Source organism: Oikopleura dioica, chromosome 2 (assembly GCF_907165135.1).
Source record: "Oikopleura dioica chromosome 2, OKI2018_I68_1.0, whole genome shotgun sequence".
Lineage (NCBI taxonomy): Eukaryota > Metazoa > Chordata > Appendicularia > Copelata > Oikopleuridae > Oikopleura > Oikopleura dioica.
Window position 1 is genome coordinate 13335547 of NC_137292.1, and position 21190 is coordinate 13356736.

The following is a 21190-nucleotide window of genomic DNA, read 5'->3' on the forward strand; positions in this document are numbered from 1 at the left end:
ATAAAATCAGAAAAGCAAAAAAATGGCGCTATTTTATTTTTACTCGAGTCAGAGTCCAGTCTTTGGTCGAGCCAGTTACGCAACAATCAGCGTGTTTAGGAAAGCAGAAGAAAGTAATTCCTTTCGTTATTACGTTTATCGCTTTCTCTTTTCTGCGAAACTCGAAAATCGTTGTCTAAGTTCACCCAGGGTTTAGATCAAAGGAGCGCCCAATGAGATTTCGCGCCGCGGAAAGAAGGATTTCCAATTTGGCCAGTTCAGAACTTTCGCCGAACTTTTTGGAAAGAGAACAAACGAAAAAAAAGAAGAAGAAAGGGAAAACAGAAAAATAAGGAAACTCATTACTCATCCAAGTTGAGAAGGATCACGCTGCGATCGAAAAAGGTATGAAGCGGGATTTTTTATTGAAAAGAAATTAAACTTTTTTAACTTTTGATTTTTTTATAATTGTTGAGAATTCGCAGCGAGGGTAATTTACATTAGCAATTAGAGAAACTTTTACAAGCGTAAAGATTCTCTCTCATTATCAGTAACAAACAAGAAGCATCACCAAAAGTCTGGGCATATTCGTATCTGTTTTTCTGAAATACAGACACGAGCTACTTCTTGAAGTCCAATTCTGGCTGGGCGCCGAGCGGCATCTGAGCGTGAGCGAGCAAGCGATCGCTCATGCTCCGCTCAATTCGCTCGCTCAAGGTTAAAAAATATGACACCTGAGCGAGTTTTGAGTCAACTCAGAGCCGGGCTGAGCTCAATGATTGAGTTTAAGTATGAGCTCATGCAGCTCAAAAAAGTATATTTTGAGCTAGCTCAGATTAATTTTGAATAAGCTTGAGATAGAATTAGCTGAGGCTTTCGTTCTTTCTGCTTTTCTGAAAACTAGAAAATTTCCTCGAGCACTTTTGGAGTGTCGTTTTAGCACGATGTTCAAACGCATTAAACATGTTGGATGAAAGGGCGCTTTGTGAACGCACGAAAAGGCAAAACTCGTCTTTTTCATTTTATTTCCATAGTAACTGGGCAGAGTCAAGAATAAATCAAGTATCTCATCCAGCACTCAAATACTATTTCCTGCTATTTTTCGATTTAGAGATCCGAGCTGCTTTTAGAGAATTTTCGGGGTCATTTGAGGTCACGTGACCTCAAAATCTTATTCAATGACATAGGATAGCACTTGAAAGTAACCTTCAAAAAATGAATTTTTTAAGCAAAGGGAGAAAAAAGTGCTGAAAATCAATTTTTGGCTGATGAATTGAATGCGACTAAGCAAGGGTCTACTGAATTGAGAGCTTTACTTTTTCTGTCAGCGGTGATTAATTTCTGTCTCGGATTCGACTTCAGCCCCTCAAGGCAACAGCTTGAATTAGTTTGATACTTGCGGTTTAAATCTCCGCCCGATTACCGGTTTAAAGACAGAGAAACAACAAGCTCCATTTTCAAGTTTTCCAGTTTACTTCTGTAATTATTCAGCTAATGTTTTCGAAATGATGATGATCTGTAGACTTGTTGAATGGTTGTTCAATCAGTCACATCCTGCCATTCCTTTCTAGGGGCGCTTATCATCGGAAGCGATAAAACAGAGCAGCTCGGGAAGCATAACTCGAAAATTAGTCCCAAATTATTGCTGTGAAATGTTGGCTTGAGCTGGGCCTGGCCTTTTGTGCTGCATTTTTGCGTAGTCTGCGGGCGGCCGTTGGCACCCGCTGGCGCCTCTTCACCCGGCTCAGCTAGCAGAAGCGTCTCCCGCTGCGCGCCCGTTCCCGCACCGGACTTTCGCTAAAATTGAAAATAAAGGAAACCGAAAGCGATCCTCTATTTTCTGAAATTGAGAAGCACTCTCTCTCATTTTACCATTAGTTCAAATTCCAATTCATGAAATTCTCCACTTTTATCAGTTTTTCAAGAGGAAGAAATAGACGAAGAAATTTTAAAAAAATTTTAAATCAGATTTTTTCAAGAAATTTTCTTTTAGAAAAGTTCAAATCCCGCTGCTCCCTCTTAGCACCCTAAGACGCAAAGATCAATCTACACATGCTTATGTGCGTGTGTGTGCGTCTGTGTGTGTTATCTTTATCAGCAGCGTGCCCAAAGAGCAGGAGAGCGGCGAAAAGCAGCTCAATCCCCATGAAGCAAGTTGCTCAAAACACAATCCAGAGAGATTATTCACTGACACCTCGAAATTTTGAAAGCGTGTTTACCGCTCTAGCATAGATTTATCGACTGGAGAAACAACAAACGTTTATTTCAGAGAAATTGGCGAAACAAACTCATAAACAAGAACCCAAACAAGAGAGCGAGAAAGAAACTAGTAAAGAGATTGGAAAGAAGAAAATGATGGAATTGTAGAAAAATGTTGGAATGAAGAAAATATTCCCGCTGCGGTGAGTTTTTTTATTTAGGAAAATTTTTGAACGTGAATCAGAATAATCAGACCACAAGCCAGTACTTCCGTTGTTATCATGTGAGAGTCCCTCCTTGAAAAAGACCAGGGAATGTTATTTCTTGGAGTGCTAGAATTTCTTCTTTTGGTATTTTTTATAGAAAAATTTCAGATTTTTGTATGTTTATTTAAAAATAGAGCGGAGACGGAAATTATCTTTGTTGATATTAGTTTTGATTGCAAATTGATGAAATAATAATGATAAAAAAAGTTTTATTGAATAAGTATTTTTCTTGTAGAAAAAGCACTCCAAGGACTGTGTTATGTTGTAGTGCTAACCTATAGCGGATTAGGCTTTGGCACGCAGATTTACGTCGACTTTGCTCAAGGCAGAGCTGAGGCCTGAAATCCTCGACCATAAATCTTTTTGAAAAGTATCATCTGACACCCATTTCAAAAAATGGCTAGTCAAAGAATACTTTTTCACTATCAAAACTCAAATTTAAGGACCCCCCCATCAAGATGAATTTGGTCAAAATTTTCTGTATTTTTTGGTCTTTTTGGGTTCTTTAGACAACGAGGAGAAACTTTTATGTTGAAATTTTTTTCGCTGCTATAGAAATTTTTGACTAAAATTGGCTTTAAAAAATGGAAATTTGCATTATATTTTTTATGAAAATCCTTGGTTTGCTATATTTTCATTTTAATTAAGGGTATACCCATCTTTAAATGCATTTCCATCATAAAAACAGTCAGAAAAATATAATCGAAGGCAGTTTTTTTAAGAAAAACTTAAAATTGAAATCTGTAAATTTGCCATTTATTCGACTTATAAATTTTTAAAGGGGCTGTCCTCCTTAAGTTCGTTGACCAAAAACTCTCAAAAGAGGAACGGTCGTAGCTTAGGGCCTTAACTTTATGCTGTAAAAAGATTAAGGGTATACCTCAACTAAAATCCTTAAAAAAACTTTCACTAAGCAACTTTACCTATAAGGGCCTGTATACCCTTAAATTTGTAATCGAGAGATTATCATAAGGGGAACGGTTGCAGCCGAGGGTTTGATCTAACGGTAGCAAGTGAAAGTAAGGATCTACCTAAGATAGTTTCTGAGAAAAACTTTCACTAAACAGCCCCTTTTTCACGATTCTTGATGGGGGGGTCCTTAAAGCCATTTTCTCGCGCTTCCTATCAACTAGGTTTAGGTCCCTAATGCTTAGATTTTAGGCTTAGAAACTTTAATTTTCAATAAGAAAAATAAAAAGTTAAATCTCACTTTCGCGGGTTTCAAATCTCGGCCAAGAAAAAATAATCGTGGCTAGCCGCCGAACAAAACATCTGTGGCTTTTCCTCTTGAAAGTGCTCAAGTTAGTGTGAGATAATTACGGAAGCCTGGCTAATCCCCGAGCGCGTAATTCTGAACTTTCGTAATTCATGCGTGCTGATTTTGAATAGATTCAGAAACAATTTGAGCAGCTCTTTTTTCCGCTTTTTCGAAAGTGGGAAATGCCAGCGCTTTTTTGAAAAGAGAAAATGTGCAATCCTTGCTTCAAGAAAAATAAAGTAACGCCTTTTGTTAGCTCTCGCAGCCGATCACCTGGTGGCTCCAAAAAAGGGAATTGGAAAATTCGGATGTCCTCTTTCTGCTCTTCCTCTTGAACCCTCTCCGTTAGAACCTGGGCAACAGACGCCTTCTTTACTCAATGCGGTTAGTTTTATTTGCTAGGATTTAGGGTTACGTGTCCTCAAATGACCTTGAAGTTCATTCCGGGATCATTCGAGGTCATATGACCTCTTAATTCATTATTTGAAAGGAATCTTACTTGTAAGTTTAGCTCATCCTATGTCTACGTCCACATATTTCCGCGGAAGGGATTTTCCGAGCCTGTGCCCCTAAGAACACAGTCAACGTTCTGAAAGCCAAGGCTGAATCGAACCGTCTCTTTGAAGAGCCTCTTCGTGATCCTTTAGCTCTGGCATGTTTGCTCAAAACTTGGCTGCGGGAAATTCCTCAAGGTACCTTTTCCCCTCTTTTCTGCTCTTGATTGATTTCAGGAATAATTCCAATGGAGAGCCAAGAAGAAATGCTCAACTCAAATGGCACCATCGAAGAGCTGGAAGCGATTATCTCGCGAATGCCTCCCGTGAACCGCTCGACGTTGCTCTTTCTGTTCAAATTCCTCAACGACGTCGCGAAGAACACGGAGAATCACATGACCGCTTCCTCCCTCGCGATTTGCATCGGCCCGAGTCTTTTCAGAATCGGCAGTTCTGATGCTGATGCACTGAAAACGACGAATAAGACGAACGAAATTGCAAATAAATGCATTAAACAATTCCCGAAGCTGTTTACTCCTGTGGGTGCAAATAATGGAGAGAAGGAAATTGTCAAGATGAGCTCGATATCGTCTCCAAGGCATGTTAAAAAATCAAGGTATAGCAAATCAAGATGTCAAATCGGATATCAAGTAGATCCGTATAATAGCAGATCAAACATAGTAGAACGTAAAGTTTTCATTTTATAATGTCAAATTTAATATTAAATGAATTCGTATAATCCACGAGCAAATCGGGTGGAAAGATTCCAAAAAGTTTTCATTTCATTGTGTATCAAAAAGTATGTTTATTTTTCATAAAAATTCCATATTTATACCCACAGTTATGGTTAGCGGTGGTGAGCAGAAGTCGATCAAAATTATGATAACTCCTACCGTAAAATCTGAAGTTGATCATCAACGCCGATTGTCGATCGAACCAACACAACTGAACCAAACCCAACCTAACCATTAATATAGTATGGCGAGTTTGACGCCTCCAACGACTCCATCTCCGAGTCCTTCTCCTAAGTCTAAGAAGTACTCCGTCGCTACCTCTTCTTCGATAGAACTGATCGTCAAAAACCGCCTCGATGAAATTCTGAGCGGAGATGGCGATGAAACTCTTGATGTCTTTTCAAAGCCGGAAGAGAATCACCCAAGACTTCCAACGCTCACGAGGTCCGCCCCTCTGAGGTAACAAATATTCAATGTTCGATAAGATAAAGGTTGTTTTTCAGAGGTTCAAAGCGACGGCCTAGTCGGAAGCATCGAGAAGATCGCGCTCTAAATGGCTCGGCGGAACTGCACTCGAGTGATAAGAGCAACTCTCAAGAAATACTGGAGGGCGGGTCAAGCGCGTACGAGCGGCTCAAGGAGGGAGATAATCTAGAAGGCTGGCGAAGCTCGCCGGCTATCAGTCGCTCCTCCACCGCCGACATGCTCAATTTCGCCAGCGCTGATAATGATAACAACGCCAAACACAGCGCAACGAGTGATAACGCCGCGCCCGCTGAGCTCTCCGAGGAAAAACCCCCGCTCGAAGAAAAAGAAACAGACAAAAATATTAAGAAAGAAAAGACACCTATCGAATCTACTCGTATTCCTTCAGCACCATCCAAAACCGACGACTTGCCATATGCCGATGCAGATCCAACTCCTAACGAAGCGCCAGTGAAAGCCGACGTGGACGGTGGTAACTCTAAACTCGAAAAACTCGATCTTCCAAAGCTCGATCTCTCTGGCGTCTCTGCGAATTCCGATGAAAAGATTCAACCCGAGACGAAGACTCAGGAGCCAGCCCCAGTCTCTCCCAAATCGATAATTCGAGAAGAAATAGAAGGGAATCATATTGAGAGCCCATCAAATCTGATGACCGTTTCTCCCAAGCAAATTCATAAAACGGAGCCCAACACTGCTGTCTCCAGCCTCGCAAATACCCCTGCTACCTCACCAGAGCCTAAAGTTCAAGGGTTAGTGCGAATGCAAAAAGAACTTATTTCTAACTTTATCTTCAGACAAAAGTCCCCCGATGTGCCAGCAGTTATCACGGAAAAACAAGAAACGCCAGTTATGCCTCGAAAAGCTTCGAAAAAGCGCAGCAAGAGAATCTCCAGCGATTCCCGCCGCCGTAAAAAGATTCGGAAGAGAAAACGAGCCATCATGTTCGCTCGCAAAGTGATCAACATAAATCGAGTAAGCACAAGAGCCGCGGAAGAACTCCAGTTCGTCGAGACGCGAATAACGTCAGTGCGCGTCCTGGAACTGCGCCTATGACTTCTCCTATCTCGCTTGCATCCCCTATTCCTCAAGAAGGTAATGGTTTAATTAAAGACTTATAGACTATAAGTTATAGTCATTTTCACGCCTATTCATCTTCCTCAAGCCGCAAGAGGATTACCTTAATCATACTTTTGGCCACTTCGCTCTAATTGAAATGGTTTCTTTAAACAAGAAAAGATCATTTTTTGAAATGGCGCGGCGGAAAATCAGCAATAAAGAGCTCAGAAAATGGTTTTCTTTAGAAAACGGGTTGGATCGAATGAACCGATTGAAGAACGCTGTTACTGACTTGGAAAAACGAATGTTTCAGCGGAGAGTTTTTTCTATCAGGGCAGAAGAGATCACACTTATGTCTGAGTTACAGATTCGCGAGGAGAAGTCCGAACTACAGAGAGAGCTTCTTTTACTCGAATCACAGTTCGGCAGGCCGTCGACCAGCTCTGAAAGACAGGCTTGCAGGGCGATTTACTCGAGATACAGGGAGCTCAAGCGAAAAGTTCAACAATATGAATCAAGGTTAGTTCCGAGCTTCTTTTGCCGTTGTTGCAGTTTTTATTTTCAGATCTGTGATGGACAAAGAATCATTTCTCCGTGAAGTCGAAAGTGAAATCTCCAAGATCGAGCTGGATCGACGCGATCTCGCCCGCTCAATCCGAACCTGGGAGTCTCGCCATCGTTCAGAACACTCACGAAGCCCGAACTCGGAAGAGAAGCAAAACAATCCCGACTACACGCGCTACCGACATCTCAAGTCGCGGCGATATTTCCTCCAAGAGCTTCAGCAACAAATGGCGCCTCAAAGTTTCACTGTTTAAAAATATCCGCCTAATAATATTCCTTTTCTATGTTGCCGGTTGACAATTTATATTTTTACCGATTCAATGACTCCTTTAGAAATGAAAACCCCTTATTCAAAAGTTCTTTGTTTTCGTTTTTTTCAATACTGTACTAGACAAGCAAGAATAAAAGTGCCTTCTTATGAGAAAATTGTTGTTCCAAGCAAACACTCGATGAACTCAAAGCTTGACCTTTGAAATCGAGGGCATCAGAATCGAGACATGCGACAGACAGTACCGGTACTATTTGCAGAGGGTGTTCTTTGTGCTTGCAATTTTACTGCCTGAATAAATAGTTCGGTCTTTTTCATATCAACTCTCATATGTCCTCATTTGTGGGGCGCAGAGAATTCTGAGGTATGATTTCTAAACAATTCTGTAGATACAGAGCCCCAAGGTTGAAACAGGATTGCATAACTTCTTATCACTCTTTTCTTGTTTCAAAAATGGCCGAAATATCAAAGATGGACTGTAAAAAATCTTCTAGTGATTCGAATTGCTATGAATAATTGAATGAAAAAAGTATGGTTAAGTTCTATGCCAAGAGGAACGCGCGATAATCGATAATACAGGGGGTCAACTCAGTGCATCAGGGTTCTTCGCCCTTCTCAGCAACTGTTATTCATTTTTGCGAAACAGATCGAAATGCATTTTTGTTTATAAATCACCTCACTATCAGATCATTGAGTTTAGTTTATTTCCCAGAGAAACGAAAAATTTCTAGGTAGGTGGCTTTTTCCAATAAATTGATTTATAGATAGCTCGTTAGTTTAAAATCTAAATAGCTTGAAATGCGAGGATTAACAAGCTTACAAATAACATTAACTAAAGGTCTAAAATTGTGTCTAAACAGGGCTTTTTTGTTTTCGTCACAGGATCGTAAAGAGAAAATCATTATCCATTGGCATTACTTCAAAAACAAATGTGTGAATTCTAGTTCTACTTTTCCCGGAATCGAATCCTTTTCTGTTTGCAGAGGGATAGAAGCGAACAAAAGATTGCTGTCCCACAATACGAAGATAGAACACACCAACTCAAAACTCAGAAAGATTCGAGAAAATTCTGAGACATACATAGGCTCTCCAAGAACGTCGTAAAAGAGGGACGGTTTACAGAAGATAAAACAGACTGAAAATGAGCAGAGAATCGTGGGGTTCAAAAAGAGAATTTATCCTGGCATGTTTGGGTTACTGCGTCGGCCTTGGGAACATATGGAGGTTCCCGTATATGATGTTTTCCTCCGGAGGAGCTTGCTTTCTCATCCCATATTTTCTGATGCTTATTCTGATCGGCCTTCCTGGCTTGTACTTAGAAATGGCAGTTGGTCTTGTCACTCAACGAGGACCAGTTCATGCGATTGACGCCTTGTGTCCGCTGATGAAAGGTTGGTGAATTTCAGCGGATTTTTTTTATTAAATAATTAGGAAGCGGGTATGGAACCGTGGTAATGTCCTTCCTGTACGCTGGCTATTTTACAGCGATCATCGTCTATTGTCTTTTTTACTTGTTCAGCTCATTTACTTCTGAGGCACGGATTTAACGAGCTTTCAGTAGGTGACTGAAAGCACTAAGATCATATTTTATAGCATACTTTTATACTTTAAATTTGTTTGTATTTGATTGAATCCACCAAAGCTACCCTGGGAAACTTGTGAAGGAAAAGAGTGGTCTACTGACAATTGCACTGACTCGACAAATAACAACATCGGCGGAATTCCAGTAACGCAAGAGTTCTTTGAAAACCATGTTCTTCATAAAACGTCAGGAATCGATGAGTTCGGGAATATTCGTTGGCCGCTTTTTGGAATTCTCTTGTTTACCTGGGTTCTTATATATCTGTTTGTCTTCAAGGGCACCAAGTCTGTGGGCAAGGTCGTCTACGTTACTGTAATTGCTCCGTATGTTCTCCTGCTAGCACTGCTTATCAGAGGATGCACACTCAGCGGGGCATACAATGGCATTGAATATTTTCTTGGGCTAAATGGAAAAGGCGACTGGGGAAAACTGGCTGACGTCAACGTTTGGGTCAACGCGGCCTCCCAGGTTTATAACTCAATTGGAATTGGCTTTGGCTCTTTAATTGCCTTCAGCTCATTCAATAGGTAAATTCGATTCGAATGAAGGGTACTCACTCGTTTAGAAACTCTTCATCCCTTCTACGAGATACGCTACTTATTGGCCTTGTCAACTCCTTCACTTCTATTTTTGCCGGATTCATCATCTTTTCCGTCCTTGGCCATATTTCCGAAATGGTGAACATCCCCATCGACCAACTTCAACTTGATGGGCCCGAACTCATTTTTGTTTCATATCCTCAAGCTCTTGCTGATATGTATCCAAGCTGGCTTTGGTCTATCATGTTCTTCTTCACTCTTTTCGTTCTTGGCATCGACTCAATTTTCTCCTCTATCGAATGTTTGAACATAACTGTTCTCGATGTCCTGACGAATCTTAGCGTATTTATGCGCCGCGAAGTCGTGGCTCTCATGTCTTGTGCTGTAGCATTCCTCATGGGTGTACCGATAATGTTTGATGGTGGAATCTACCTATACAAGGTTTGAGTTGAAATTAATGATATGTCGTTATGAATTTTTTTAGCTCTTTGATAGTTACGTAGCGGTGCAATCGTTATCAATCCTCGCAACGCTAGAAATTGTTACGATAGTTTGGGTTTTTGGTGCTCGTCCGTTATGGTGATTCCTCAGTACAAATCCATTTTCCTAACGAAAATTCAGTCGTGAAATCAGCCGAGTAACGGGCAAAGATGTCCCGAAAGTTCTTCTTTATATGTGGCTGTTTGTGACACCGCTGATTGTCATCGTCATAATGATCTTCAGCATCATTGGTTACAAACCCTTGCAATACATTGATTATGTCTATCCGAACTGGGCGAATGCTGTTGGATGGTGCATCGCCAGTTTATCTTTAATTTGCGTTCCTCTAGGTGAGTTTGGAAAAAATTGCAAAGTAAAACAACTTGTTCAGGAATAATTCACGAATTGATGAAATATGATGACACAAAGTCCCTGCTTGAACGATTCAAGTACTCCGTTCGTCCGAAAATCTCCAAGTACGCAGATATGGACATGCTCAGCTCAAGATCGAGTGGTGAAAAATCTTCTTCTTCGATAGTTACTGATTTTTAATTCTGCTTATCTTAATAAATTATACTGCCTTCTTCAGATGTAGAGTTTTCTAGTGAGTTGATTTACAATATCGGACGCAGGTCGCCTTGCGCAATATTTACGCATTACCGGCTCTTATAATGATTTGTACGTTCATAAAATTTCAAGTGGTTTCTTGCTAAAATATACACCCCCGTAAACGGTCGACAGCATTCTCGCTAACCATGAGATTGTTCGTTTTTTGCCTTGGGGTCACCCTTGGCCAGATCAACCTGTTCAAACCCTTTGATCCAAATGATCGCCCAGAGAGTCGCATTGATTACGAGGATCCTGAATACCTAGATATCGTCAATTGCTGGCGTCTTCCAAGAGAACAAGATGGTAGCATGCACCACATCCCCTACAACTACACCGTCGAGCTTATTCAGCATGGGTTCTATGAGTCAGACAAAGTCGATGGCTTCTTTCGATTCGAAGGCGAATCCACTGTTCTCATTGAGTCTCGCACTCTCTCTCGCTTCATCGTCATGCACTCTGGAAAGAACTTCGACTTCACTGTTACAAACGTTTGGCTAGATGGAGTTGAATACGACAAGTTTGAGCAGTACAGCGAAAAGAACTATCTGATCATTCAAAATGATCTCGCTACCTGGCCTATCGGTTCATTTCACGAAATAAAAGTCAAGTTTAATGGTGCCATCCGAAAAGACAACTCCGGGCTTTACGAAACCAGCTACCCCGATGCTGATGGAAATGTCCACTACATGGCAGGGACTCAAATGGAGTGCTGCGGAGCTAGAAAAATGTTCCCATGCTTCGATGAGCCCGAATACAAGGCATATTTTGATATGACTGTTCATACAAAGTACCCAGAATATCATGCGATTTTCAACACCGAGCAGGAATCGGTTGGTCCATCACCACTTGGAGGCGACTATTATGTGACCAAATTCGATAGAACAATGAAGATGCCTACATATCTTCTCGCAATGGTCATTTCTGACTACGACAGAAGTCTCGTCGCTCGATCTCCAGAAACTGACACATCTGTAACTATCCTTGGACCCAAAGTCAGACTCGACAACGGGGAGGGAGATTATGGCCTTCAGCTTGCAATGGACATTATTGACGGGTTCTCCGCATTCTATGGTTACAACTATGCTGACTCTTTCCTGCCAGGCCGTGCAAAATCTGACCAAGTCGGTCTGTCGGACTTCCTTGCCGGTGCCATGGAAAACTGGGGCTTGGTTACATATCAGAACTTCTTGATCTATATCCTCCCAGAAGAGCAATTCGAATATAACGTCATGTCCGTCGCTACTGTTTTCGGTCATGAGCTTCAGCATCAATGGACCGGCAATCTCATCACGTGTACCTGGTGGGATGAGATTTGGATCAATGAGGCATTTGCAGATATCGGTGGCTACCTTGCTCTCAAATGGGCTGAGCCTACTTGGAACCTTGAAAATGAGTTCATCGTGAACGAGCTTTTCAGAGCTCTCCGTTTCGACGACAGAACTTCATCGAGACCACTGATCAACAAGCAGAACAACAACGGAGGAAAGGTAGAGAATCCAGCTGAAATCATGTTGCAGTTCGATCTCATTGCTTATCAAAAAGGAGGATCAATTGTCAGAATGATGATCTACTGCATGGGTGAGGACCGATGGCAACTCGGCATGCAAGATTATCTTCAAGCTAACAAATTCTCTAACACCGACGGCGAGATTTACTTCAAACACATGCAGAGCGCTCTTGACTCTTACCCAGCCGTCGATGGATGGGATCTTCCATACGACCACTCAGGAGCGACTCCCTTCAACAAAACTTTCGACGGATGGGTTCGCCAAATGGGATATCCAGTTCTTCGCGCCCAAGCTGATCAGAATCTCTTCCTTGTTTCTCAATCCCGATATTTGCAAACTGGCGAGAACATTAACGAACCACCAAGCTCACTGGACTACAAATGGACTGTGCCTCTTCCAGCACTTGACCAGGACAACAAAATTGTCATGAATTGGATGCTATCTAATGAAACTACTGTCGGTGTGCCTAAAAATCTCTGGTTCGATCCCGAGGGCAAGATTTACGCGTATTACATTATCGAAGACTACCAAGAGCTTAAAAAGCAAGTCAATGACATTTTCCTCCGAGAAGAAAAGGCCGCGATCGGCTTGATTCCTTTCTTTCCTAAGGACTTCCACAATGGTGTCGCCAAATATCTGCATAGTTACTGGAAGACTATGGTTGCTGATATGACTTACGGATCACAGTACTTCCACATCATGGAATTGACAAGGATTTTCACGATTCCAAGTCTTGCTGATGGCGTTCAGCGCTGGCCGATGTGGAACACGCTTGCTTACGTTTTCAACAGGATTGTGGCGCCTAATGGACGGGAGACTGCTTCGTACTCGGCGCGGAAAATGATGATGTTCTCAAGCTCTCGAAAGCTCTGGGCGGACTACATGGGACCGCTAGCTAAGGGCGCTGTCGCCAACGTTTTCCCTGAGTATCGAGACGGTGGGTCACATGACGCTAAAAGAGCAGTAAGAGATGTCGTCGATTGGGCTTGTTTCCACAACGAAGAAAGGTTAGCTCAATTTGTTAGGCGTTTTCTTAAACCAATTTTAGCTGTTTATCCGCTGCCGCAAGCAACTTTGCAAAGGTTATGTCAGGCGAAAAAACGTGGGATGAAATCAACATCAACATGCGGGATCTGTCCAAAAACTATGGAATTCGCGCGGGAGGCAAGAAAGAAGTAGACTTCATCAAGCAGGAAATTTACTCTGGAAGCTCAAACGAAGCAACTGTTGCTATTCGAACTCTATCTTATATGAATGCTCAGAGCGCAGGTAACCCGTCAAAGCAAGGCACATCATATTACGATCTTTTCAGACTTGGGATTTGAGCTCTTCAATGAGCTTTTGGGAAATCAAGATTCAGCAAATTTGGCGACTGCGCTTCAAGAATTCGCCCGACAAACTGAAACGCGTGATTTCACGATCAGTTATCTTCAAGGTTAGATTTTAAAAAATAGTTTACTAGTTATGAATTTCATCTTAGAATACGGAAATGTGGTCAACACTTGGATCAAAAATGGAATGGGAGAGGTTGTGAGCAATCTCTGCGCGTATATTCAGACTCAAGATGGTACTTATAACAATAGGGATAGTATATATAAAGATTTTTAGAATACGATGAGATCATGAAGATCAGAGATTTAATTGGACTCGATGATCTTTCTGTGGAAGCAATCGGTCAGTTCCGAGCTTGCGAAGAGCGATTGGAGCAAAACTCCGACTTTATGAATGCGTATGGATCCCAGATTATCTACTGGCTTCGTAATTACGATCCAAACTATCCTCTTTGAATATTTATTCTAAATAAAACATAGTCTCAAGTAAAAATCTTTGTTGAAATGTTAACTTGCTTTCAAGGCTCACTTATAAAAGAATCAGCTCTCCAGATGAGTGTGTCTTCTTCGCAAATAATTTTTTCGTCTTCGTCGTAAAAGTGCTCTGAAAATTGATAAAAAGCTTGTTTTCCTGAAGATTTACTCTTTCGTATTTGTCTTGAATAGCCACCAAGTTGACTGACTTTCGGCAACATGAATTTCCCATCTCGAATCGGTCCATCGCCATCCCAATCGCCTTCGAAAGAAAATTTTGAGCATTTCAGAGTCACTTTCCCGACGAGTTGCCCTTTCTCCCATGTCCCCGAGATGCTTTCTCCGTGAGACGCGTAGACATATTTCCCGCTTCCATGTTTGAGATCGTTTTCCCAGTTTCCCTTCAAGGAATGGATTGCTCAAAACTCTTGCTCTTTTTTAGTTGATCACCTGATATCGGTCTCCATTCGGGTACGTGTAAACACCCATTCCATGCTTCATATTATTTGACCAGTGACCGGAGTAAGTTGCTCTATAATTTTATGAAGAAATGAAGTCTTTAGAGTTTTTACCCATCGGGATACCAAAAGGTTCCGTTTCCATTTCGCATGTTCCGCTTGTAAAATCCAACATATTTTGCATGAGGAAGAATTTCATCTGTCGTCTCACTAGAACCTTGATGCCGACGAAAAATGTATTTTCCTTCTCCGTAGCGCAGACCATTCTTGTAGCTTCCTTCGAAAATGTCACCATTCGGGAGCAGAGCTTTTCCGTAACCATGTCTTTGCCCTTCAAAATCGGTTGTTTTTGGTCGCTAGAAATACTCTACCAGCTTCATTTCTTTCTCCTTCGTATTCGCCAATATCTTCTATGTAAGATGACCCAAGTGATTCTGTACCTAAATACTCTCATAAGATGCTTTTTTTGTGACGGACACAAACTTGATCGTGCATTAGTAAAGTGATGTTGGCCAGCATAAGCCATTCTTTCTCTATTCTAAATTTCAGCCGAATTACACCCAAACTCATTTGAAACTCAAATTTGGAAGCCACTCGTAAATTATTAAATACTAGTTTTATAATACCAAGGAAGCTGTATTCATGACTCGCATGGTTTCTTATCAAACTCTTGAGCAATGAGAATCAAGCTCGATTCAATATTCCTTCTTCAGTGAAGACTCAGCAGTAAAACTTTTGCATTTCATTGATTTATCTCTAGAACGCTACTGTTTGCATCCATTATTTTCGAGTTCTGCTTTAGTTCCGAGAAATCACTCACAAAGAAGGTAAAACGCCGAAATTGCGAAATGCAGCGGAACTCAAAATTCAATAGCGGCGGTCATTTAACCAAAAAACAGAGGTAGAGGGCGAAAATGAAAAATCTTCAATTATTTTTAAAAATTGTAAACAAAATTTTCAACCTTTTACAGGCAAAGGCTGACATGTGAGTTCACACTTGACGATTACCGAAGTAGCAGCGATGATAGTGATGAAGAATACACGGAGGAATCGGGAGGTCGCCGTCGATCGGTCGTTTCAGCATATGCGCGGAGAACAATCACAGCACTCATCGGCGTCAGTAAAGTTCATCAACACAGAATAGGATCAGATAATATGCGACAAAGAGAGCTGGAACGAATCATGTAATGCCTAAATCTTCCAGTGACAGGTTCTCATCGTTGTTTTCAGAGACTCCCCGTTTGTAATCCATCCTTATTCAAACTTTCGCCTTATATTCGACGCGATAACGACGATAATACTCATCCTTAACCTTATTTTCATTCCAATTATTGTGACGTTTCCAAAGTATGACAGGTAAAATCCTCTTATTTTATTTGATTCAAGAAATAATACTTTAGCATTTATCAGATGATTCGGCCGGACAAGAGCTATCCGTTAATTTCTTTTTGGTTGATGTTCGTTTCAGGAAATTGTTCAAAACCTTGAGCTCGAAAATCGATCTTGCTGAAGGAATTTCGAACAATTTCAAGACATCTGGTTCACACTCGATATCATAATGAATTTTCGAACTGGATATATTGAAGCAGACACAGCAGTGCTAAATGGTAGGAAAATTGATTATTAGAAAATGTTTTTATCGAATCAAAGTGAAAAAGATACGAAAAAAGTATCTGCGCGGCTGGTTTTGGTTTGATCTTATTGCTACGATTCCACTTGATCAGGTAAAACAAAAAAAAAATACTAAAGATCGTTATTTTTACTTAGGTTGCTGAACTTTTCAGTCGAACTGACGTTTATGGAGCGTCAGGCCGACTCGTGAGATCGGGACTTGAAGTCGAAGATAGACAGGAAGCTGCAATGGACATCGTTCGATATTTTAAATTTATACGACTTACGAAGGTCGCTGGCTTACTCAGGAAGGTTCAATCGATATTCCATTTTTCCACTTATATAATATCCGTTCTTATTGAATCATTTAAAGACTTGTGCGATTGACGAAGCTTGTCCGAAATTTCCAAGACGTCCATTCGAGCTGGATCAACATCGAGAGCGTCAAAGCAGTTCTGAAAATCGCAAGTTTTGCGGTGATTCTACTTGTTTGGATTCATATCGCCGGATGCTTGCAGTTTTTGATCCCGACACTCAACCCTGCATATCCTCATATGGAAAGTTGGTCGGTCGCGAGTGACCTGAACAAGGATACAGTTTCTTTCTCGTTTCAATACAAAAAGTCTCTATTCCGTTCGCTCAGTCACATGTTCTGCATCGGTTACGGAACCATGGCACCACAATGTATCGATGATCTCTGGATGATGTTTTTGTAAGTTTATGGTAGCAAAGAAGATCATAATTATTCATTAGCTCGATATTTATCGGAGATCTACTGAAAGCGGTCTTCATCGGCGGTGCTTCATCGATGATGCAGATGATGGACGCGTCAAAAAGACTTTACACGGAAAAGCTCAACGCAGTAACTGAATATATGGAGCACAAGAGACTTCCTTCCTATACCCGCCAAAGACTTCTTGACTATTACGAAAAACGATATCAAGGTATTTAATTTCCTCCATTATATAATTTACTTTTTACAACAGGAAAAATGTTTGACGAAGAAAAAGTGCTGGCAACTCTCAATCCAATCCTCCGAAAAGCTCTGATTCGCCACAACCGGAAAGATCTTGTCGAAAAAGTCCCGTTTTTCGACAAATGTCCTGCTTCATTCATCGATGAGGTTCTTCATGTCATGCGTCTCGAGATGTATCTCAAAGACGACAAGATCATTCGCCAAGGTGCAGTTGGAAACAAGATGTTTTTCATTCAAAGTGGCATGTGCTTGATTATTTTTGGCAATTTAAAAAAACGGAAAAGGAAATCGCTAGGTACTCTTCGTTGATTCAACATCTAATTATCTTAAAAAATTCAGTATTGCAAGAAGGAGACTTTTTCGGGGAAATATCACTTCTTATTCCCGATACAAAACGAACTGCTACAGTCATTGCTAGAGATGCAACTTACGTTTACTCACTCAAATACAAAGATTTTACGAAAATTCTCGACATGTATCCGAATATCAAAGAAAAGATGGAGAAGATAGCGGAGGAACGACTCGCGCAAACGATTGCTCAGACAGAGAATCAGAGCAGCAGCGATTCAGAACCAGTCGAAGACGGCTCCAAAATTTACCCGTGGCCCGATTACACAACTGACATCGAGGACGAGTCCGTCACCTTTGAAGCACCTACATTTACAGTACAACGACCTGAATCGGAAATGACCGTCAATGCTGCTTTCGACAATGTACCTATGTTCTCGATCAATGTTGATGCTCCTTCTGACGAAAGCCTACACGAAAACGCATAGAAATCCGAACTGACTGTTGTTTCTATTTATTTTATTTTTATAATCCTGCCTTTTAAAAATATATTATTTTCTATAATTTTGATGTATTCTTCATAGAAAAGTTCAGTCAGTTTGTCGTAGATCTCAAATAGATGGTTGTGTGTTGTCTCAAGCTTGGCGAATGATTTACTCTTCATCAGTGTACTCGTCAGAGTACTCGTATTCATACTCGCCATCTTCATCAGCAGCTGGAGCCGAAGGAGCTGGGGCGGCAGGAGCAGCTGGTGGTGGGCCAGCAGGGAACTTTGGTGGAGAGGGGAAAGAAGGTGGAGCACCAGTTGGGGGCTTGTAAGCCGGAACGGCGTCCTTCTCATCGTAGTAAAATCCTTGCTGCTTGTCGTAGTAGAAGCCCTAGATATTTTATTTATCGACAGAAAAAAGCTGATAGAAGTACCTGTTTCTGGCTCTTATCGTAATAGAAACCGTCGTAGTAGAAACCGTTGTAATAGAAACCATCCTTGACGCCGTTATCTAAAGCCTTCTTGGTCTTGTCGTTTTGGTAGTAGAACCCATCGTAGTAGAAGCCATTCTGCTCTTGCTGATAGTAGAAGCCATCAGAAGGCTTGTAGAGAGTGGACTGGGCGGCCTGGTCGTAGTAAAAACCGTTGTAGTAAAATCCTTGGTCGTAGTAAAAACCCATTTTCTCGAGGTATGAATCTGATCAGATTCTACATCCGCCATTTTATTTCCTTACTTGAGCGGAAGTGAATTGAGATGGAGAAAATATATTTTCAATGAAAACAAAGAAGAATAACAAAAAAGCTCAAAAAATAGTCAGTAATGAAAATAGGCCAGAGTGTCTATTTTGTATAATTAATGCAGTGGTATTCAAATAGACGCGTTTTTGATTAGTCGTTCGCGTTCAGCTTGATTTTCTTGAAGTCGCTGGTAATGAATGGCATCGTTATTGCTAAAAATGAATAATTCGGTCAATTTTATAAGCTCACGTTGTCCAAATACAGCAAGTTATCATGAGCACTATCAAGTAGAACATAACGAAGAAAGAAATTATCCCAGAAATTAATCGTGTCGGGTGGTCGGTCCAATATTGAGAGTACTTAAAAATTGTTAGTAGTTCTATAAAATCAAAGATTCGTACAGTGTGGAAGCCGTAGCCACTGTCGTAAGGAATACTGTAGATTGGAGGGGCGTTAGGCCGTCGGTATACTGGCATATAAACAGGTTTTCGTCGTCTTAGTGGATATCTGGCCACGGGATTTTGAGCCTGATCAGGACTCAAATCTTCCTGCTTCTGATCATCGTCGGGAAGCTTTGGTTAGTTTGAGATACGAATTAATGAAAATTTGTTACCTCCTCTATTTCCAAAATATTTTCCGGAGCATCAACATAAAAATCTGGTTCGCCTCTCTCTATCTCACTTATATACCGGCATTCAAACAAATGCAAACTTACAAAGATAGCAAAAAGAGAAGTTTTCATTTTCTGTTAGTTTATTTTAGCAGTTGTCTCGGACAGCGGAATAAAACAAAAATTCTAGAAGAAGAGTGAATATGTTCAGGAGACTCTTAGCAAAATTTTGTTGAGGGTTTTTCAATTGGCAGAGGTGTTTGAATTTTTTGGCATTATTGAAGGAAACGCTTTCTTAGATGCCCTTCACGGATCCGGAGTACAAGTTGTTCGCGACCATAGAAATTTGCTCACAGAGAGCCTTCCAATCGTCATCGTATTTTGAGTTTCTTATTGAGGAAATTTATGTTTTGTTAAGAAAAAGATTGTCTACCTGTCCGGATGATACAATCGCGTCGCTTTTGTAAGGCAGTCCTTGATGTTTTCGGCGGTTCCTGTAACTTTGGGCATCTGAGAATGTTAACCAAGGTAATTTTTACGAGTACTTACTGTGCCTCTCTTCGGAGGGTGATTTCTAGCCAAGTAATTGAGGAATTTCGCTGGGGGCTTGCTGCTGAAGTCCTCTTTTTTGAATCTCTCAATAACTTCGGCACCCTTTTTGGATGGCTTGAATGTAACTCCAAAATGAGTCATCTCCGCGCTAAAATATTTTTAAAACGATAATAAAGATTGTTAAAGTCTTACGCGACTTTAGCGAGATATTCTCTAGCTCTCTTCAACCAGTAGAATTCCTTGGTGTAGCCATTTTCGAGAGCCAGACGCATGCACTCCTTGTAGTACTCCTTGGCTTTGATTTTAGCGTGCGGTCGCTCATCAAATTCGACGTAGACGTACGCCATCTCAGCGGCAATAACGCATCTTGCTTTCTGGTCGATGTCGATAGTCTGGTCATATCCTCTTTTCTGAAAGAATAATTAGAATGGTGATATTAGTTAAAATTGTACCATTAGGTCCAACGCGTCAATAACACCTGCTTGACGTCTTCTATTTTTGATGGCTCTGCTCATCAGTTCCCTTGCTTGGTATAAGTTTTGGAGGCCTGCTGTTCGAGAGAGGTTGTCTTCAAGCTCCAAGAGCATTTCGTTGAGCTCATCCTTCTTTTCCTCCGATAGAACCTCTTTGTTGACATCTACAAATTCATGGAGACTTGAAAGTGAAATGTGCCTTACGTGGTAAGAGAGACTCGATTTCCTTGAGAAATAACATCTCCAGCCTCGTTTTGTCCTGAAACCAAGTTCGTACGTTCTCGATGTTTTCATACGGCGTCGCACGAATTTCTCGAAGGTAATCCTTGTACTTCAGCCCTTCGTAGTTGAGCTGCTCACAGACTTCCATCAAGCTCACTGCCTTCACTTGAAGATGATTTGGGAGAAGAAGCAATCCTGCGGACAAATAGGGTAGGGCAATTTCTTTGAAGCTAAAGTCGTAGTCGGATCTGGAAATTTCCTTTATTTGTTCGAGGGCATTAATGCAAACAGCAATTTTCTTGTCATTTTCCTTTTCAAGGTCCGTTTCTTTAAACATTTCAGTCAGGCATGTCTTGCAATGAATTCTTACCGATAGAATCTGCAAAATCGCAACTCAATGCTCCGTATCTAACCGCCTCGACAAAATTGACCATAGCTTGCTCGTAGCTAGAAACAGCGCCCTTCTCGAGCTTGAGTTTGGTGAACATAGCTTCAACGTCATGGGCGGCATCGCAAGGAAGATTCTCTTCTTTCGCCAAATTGTAGTACAGCTCTCCAAGCCGATTGTAGCAGTTGCTGAGCGACTTTGAGATGGAGATTTTTTCGATAATGCCTGGCCGAGATCGGAGAAATTCGACGGTCTGAAGTTAACTCACACTTTTTTCTACTTGCTATCAAAGTTACCTTGTATGCATTTGTGAAATGTCGAATAGCCGATTTTAGGAAGTCGATTTTCTTCGCAAATTGAGCCGCATTCATGAAGTGAATGAATGAAGTTTTGCCACTTTCCCGGTTTATCTTGGCGACATTGATCGTCTTCGTGTCGTTCATCTTGGGCCGCTTGGTGCTTTCTCTTTTCAATGGTTTTATTTTGTGACTTGTTTCCCCTCACACCCGAATTTTAACAGGTTCGCTTCTGCAGAGCAAATTTGCCAAACTGAATCGTTC

The 21190-nt window shown here is 41.2% G+C and overlaps 7 protein-coding genes across 9 annotated transcripts; 4 read left to right on the forward strand and 3 right to left on the reverse strand.

Annotated features, from left to right (window-relative positions):
* The first annotated feature begins 223 nt into the window (after positions 1-223).
* Positions 224-7462, forward strand: LOC145696570 (uncharacterized). The gene is made up of 10 exons (XM_081773636.1): positions 224-384; positions 2249-2381; positions 3959-4086; positions 4214-4394; positions 4434-4812; positions 5174-5389; positions 5434-6165; positions 6211-6508; positions 6718-6991; positions 7038-7462. The coding sequence occupies exons 5-8, from the start codon at positions 4445-4447 to the stop codon at positions 6467-6469; spliced, it is 1575 nt and encodes a 524-aa protein (XP_081629762.1). The 5' UTR covers positions 224-384; positions 2249-2381; positions 3959-4086; positions 4214-4394; positions 4434-4444; the 3' UTR covers positions 6470-6508; positions 6718-6991; positions 7038-7462.
* Positions 7463-7536: 74 nt separating this feature from the next.
* On the forward strand, positions 7537-10493 carry LOC145696569 (sodium- and chloride-dependent GABA transporter ine-like). 3 transcript variants are annotated; one of them, XM_081773633.1, is made up of 8 exons: positions 7537-7668; positions 8249-8695; positions 8736-8834; positions 8942-9413; positions 9452-9866; positions 9910-10004; positions 10047-10255; positions 10297-10493. In XM_081773633.1, the coding sequence occupies exons 2-8, from the start codon at positions 8446-8448 to the stop codon at positions 10455-10457; spliced, it is 1701 nt and encodes a 566-aa protein (XP_081629759.1). In that variant the 5' UTR covers positions 7537-7668; positions 8249-8445; the 3' UTR covers positions 10458-10493. The 3 variants fall into 3 exon arrangements, with proteins under 3 accessions (XP_081629759.1, XP_081629760.1, XP_081629758.1); XM_081773634.1 differs by lacking the exon at positions 7537-7668 and adding an exon at positions 7946-8035 and having other exon boundaries at positions 8736-8839; positions 8947-9413; XM_081773632.1 differs by lacking the exon at positions 7537-7668 and adding an exon at positions 7946-8035.
* Positions 10494-10660: 167 nt separating this feature from the next.
* On the forward strand, positions 10661-13832 carry LOC145697315 (aminopeptidase N-like). Its single transcript, XM_081774501.1, has 5 exons — positions 10661-13029; positions 13071-13291; positions 13335-13457; positions 13503-13589; positions 13631-13832. The coding sequence occupies exons 1-5, from the start codon at positions 10661-10663 to the stop codon at positions 13807-13809; spliced, it is 2979 nt and encodes a 992-aa protein (XP_081630627.1). The 3' UTR covers positions 13810-13832.
* On the reverse strand, positions 13810-14851 carry LOC145697316 (uncharacterized). Its single transcript, XM_081774502.1, has 6 exons — positions 14769-14851; positions 14657-14725; positions 14400-14616; positions 14278-14359; positions 13997-14228; positions 13810-13957 (listed from the first exon to the last, which is right to left on the reverse strand). Exons 1-6 carry the CDS (start codon positions 14809-14811, stop codon positions 13872-13874), a joined length of 729 nt encoding a protein of 242 aa, XP_081630628.1. The 5' UTR covers positions 14812-14851; the 3' UTR covers positions 13810-13871.
* Positions 14852-15100: 249 nt separating this feature from the next.
* LOC145698378 (potassium/sodium hyperpolarization-activated cyclic nucleotide-gated channel 1-like) lies at positions 15101-17713 on the forward strand. Its single transcript, XM_081775578.1, has 11 exons — positions 15101-15186; positions 15257-15469; positions 15516-15641; positions 15686-15751; positions 15816-15892; positions 15936-16009; positions 16053-16216; positions 16270-16608; positions 16650-16840; positions 16883-17167; positions 17212-17713. The coding sequence occupies exons 1-11, from the start codon at positions 15134-15136 to the stop codon at positions 17646-17648; spliced, it is 2025 nt and encodes a 674-aa protein (XP_081631704.1). The 5' UTR covers positions 15101-15133; the 3' UTR covers positions 17649-17713.
* Positions 17714-18462: 749 nt separating this feature from the next.
* LOC145698379 (uncharacterized) lies at positions 18463-19127 on the reverse strand. Its single transcript, XM_081775579.1, has 4 exons — positions 18999-19127; positions 18787-18957; positions 18635-18744; positions 18463-18597 (listed from the first exon to the last, which is right to left on the reverse strand). The coding sequence occupies exons 1-4, from the start codon at positions 19125-19127 to the stop codon at positions 18516-18518; spliced, it is 492 nt and encodes a 163-aa protein (XP_081631705.1). The 3' UTR covers positions 18463-18515.
* LOC145697997 (uncharacterized) lies at positions 19127-21166 on the reverse strand. The gene is made up of 8 exons (XM_081775202.1): positions 20927-21166; positions 20613-20883; positions 20225-20569; positions 20000-20184; positions 19740-19957; positions 19545-19695; positions 19429-19505; positions 19127-19384 (listed from the first exon to the last, which is right to left on the reverse strand). The coding sequence occupies exons 1-8, from the start codon at positions 21071-21073 to the stop codon at positions 19291-19293; spliced, it is 1488 nt and encodes a 495-aa protein (XP_081631328.1). The 5' UTR covers positions 21074-21166; the 3' UTR covers positions 19127-19290.
* Positions 21167-21190: the final 24 nt, after the last annotated feature.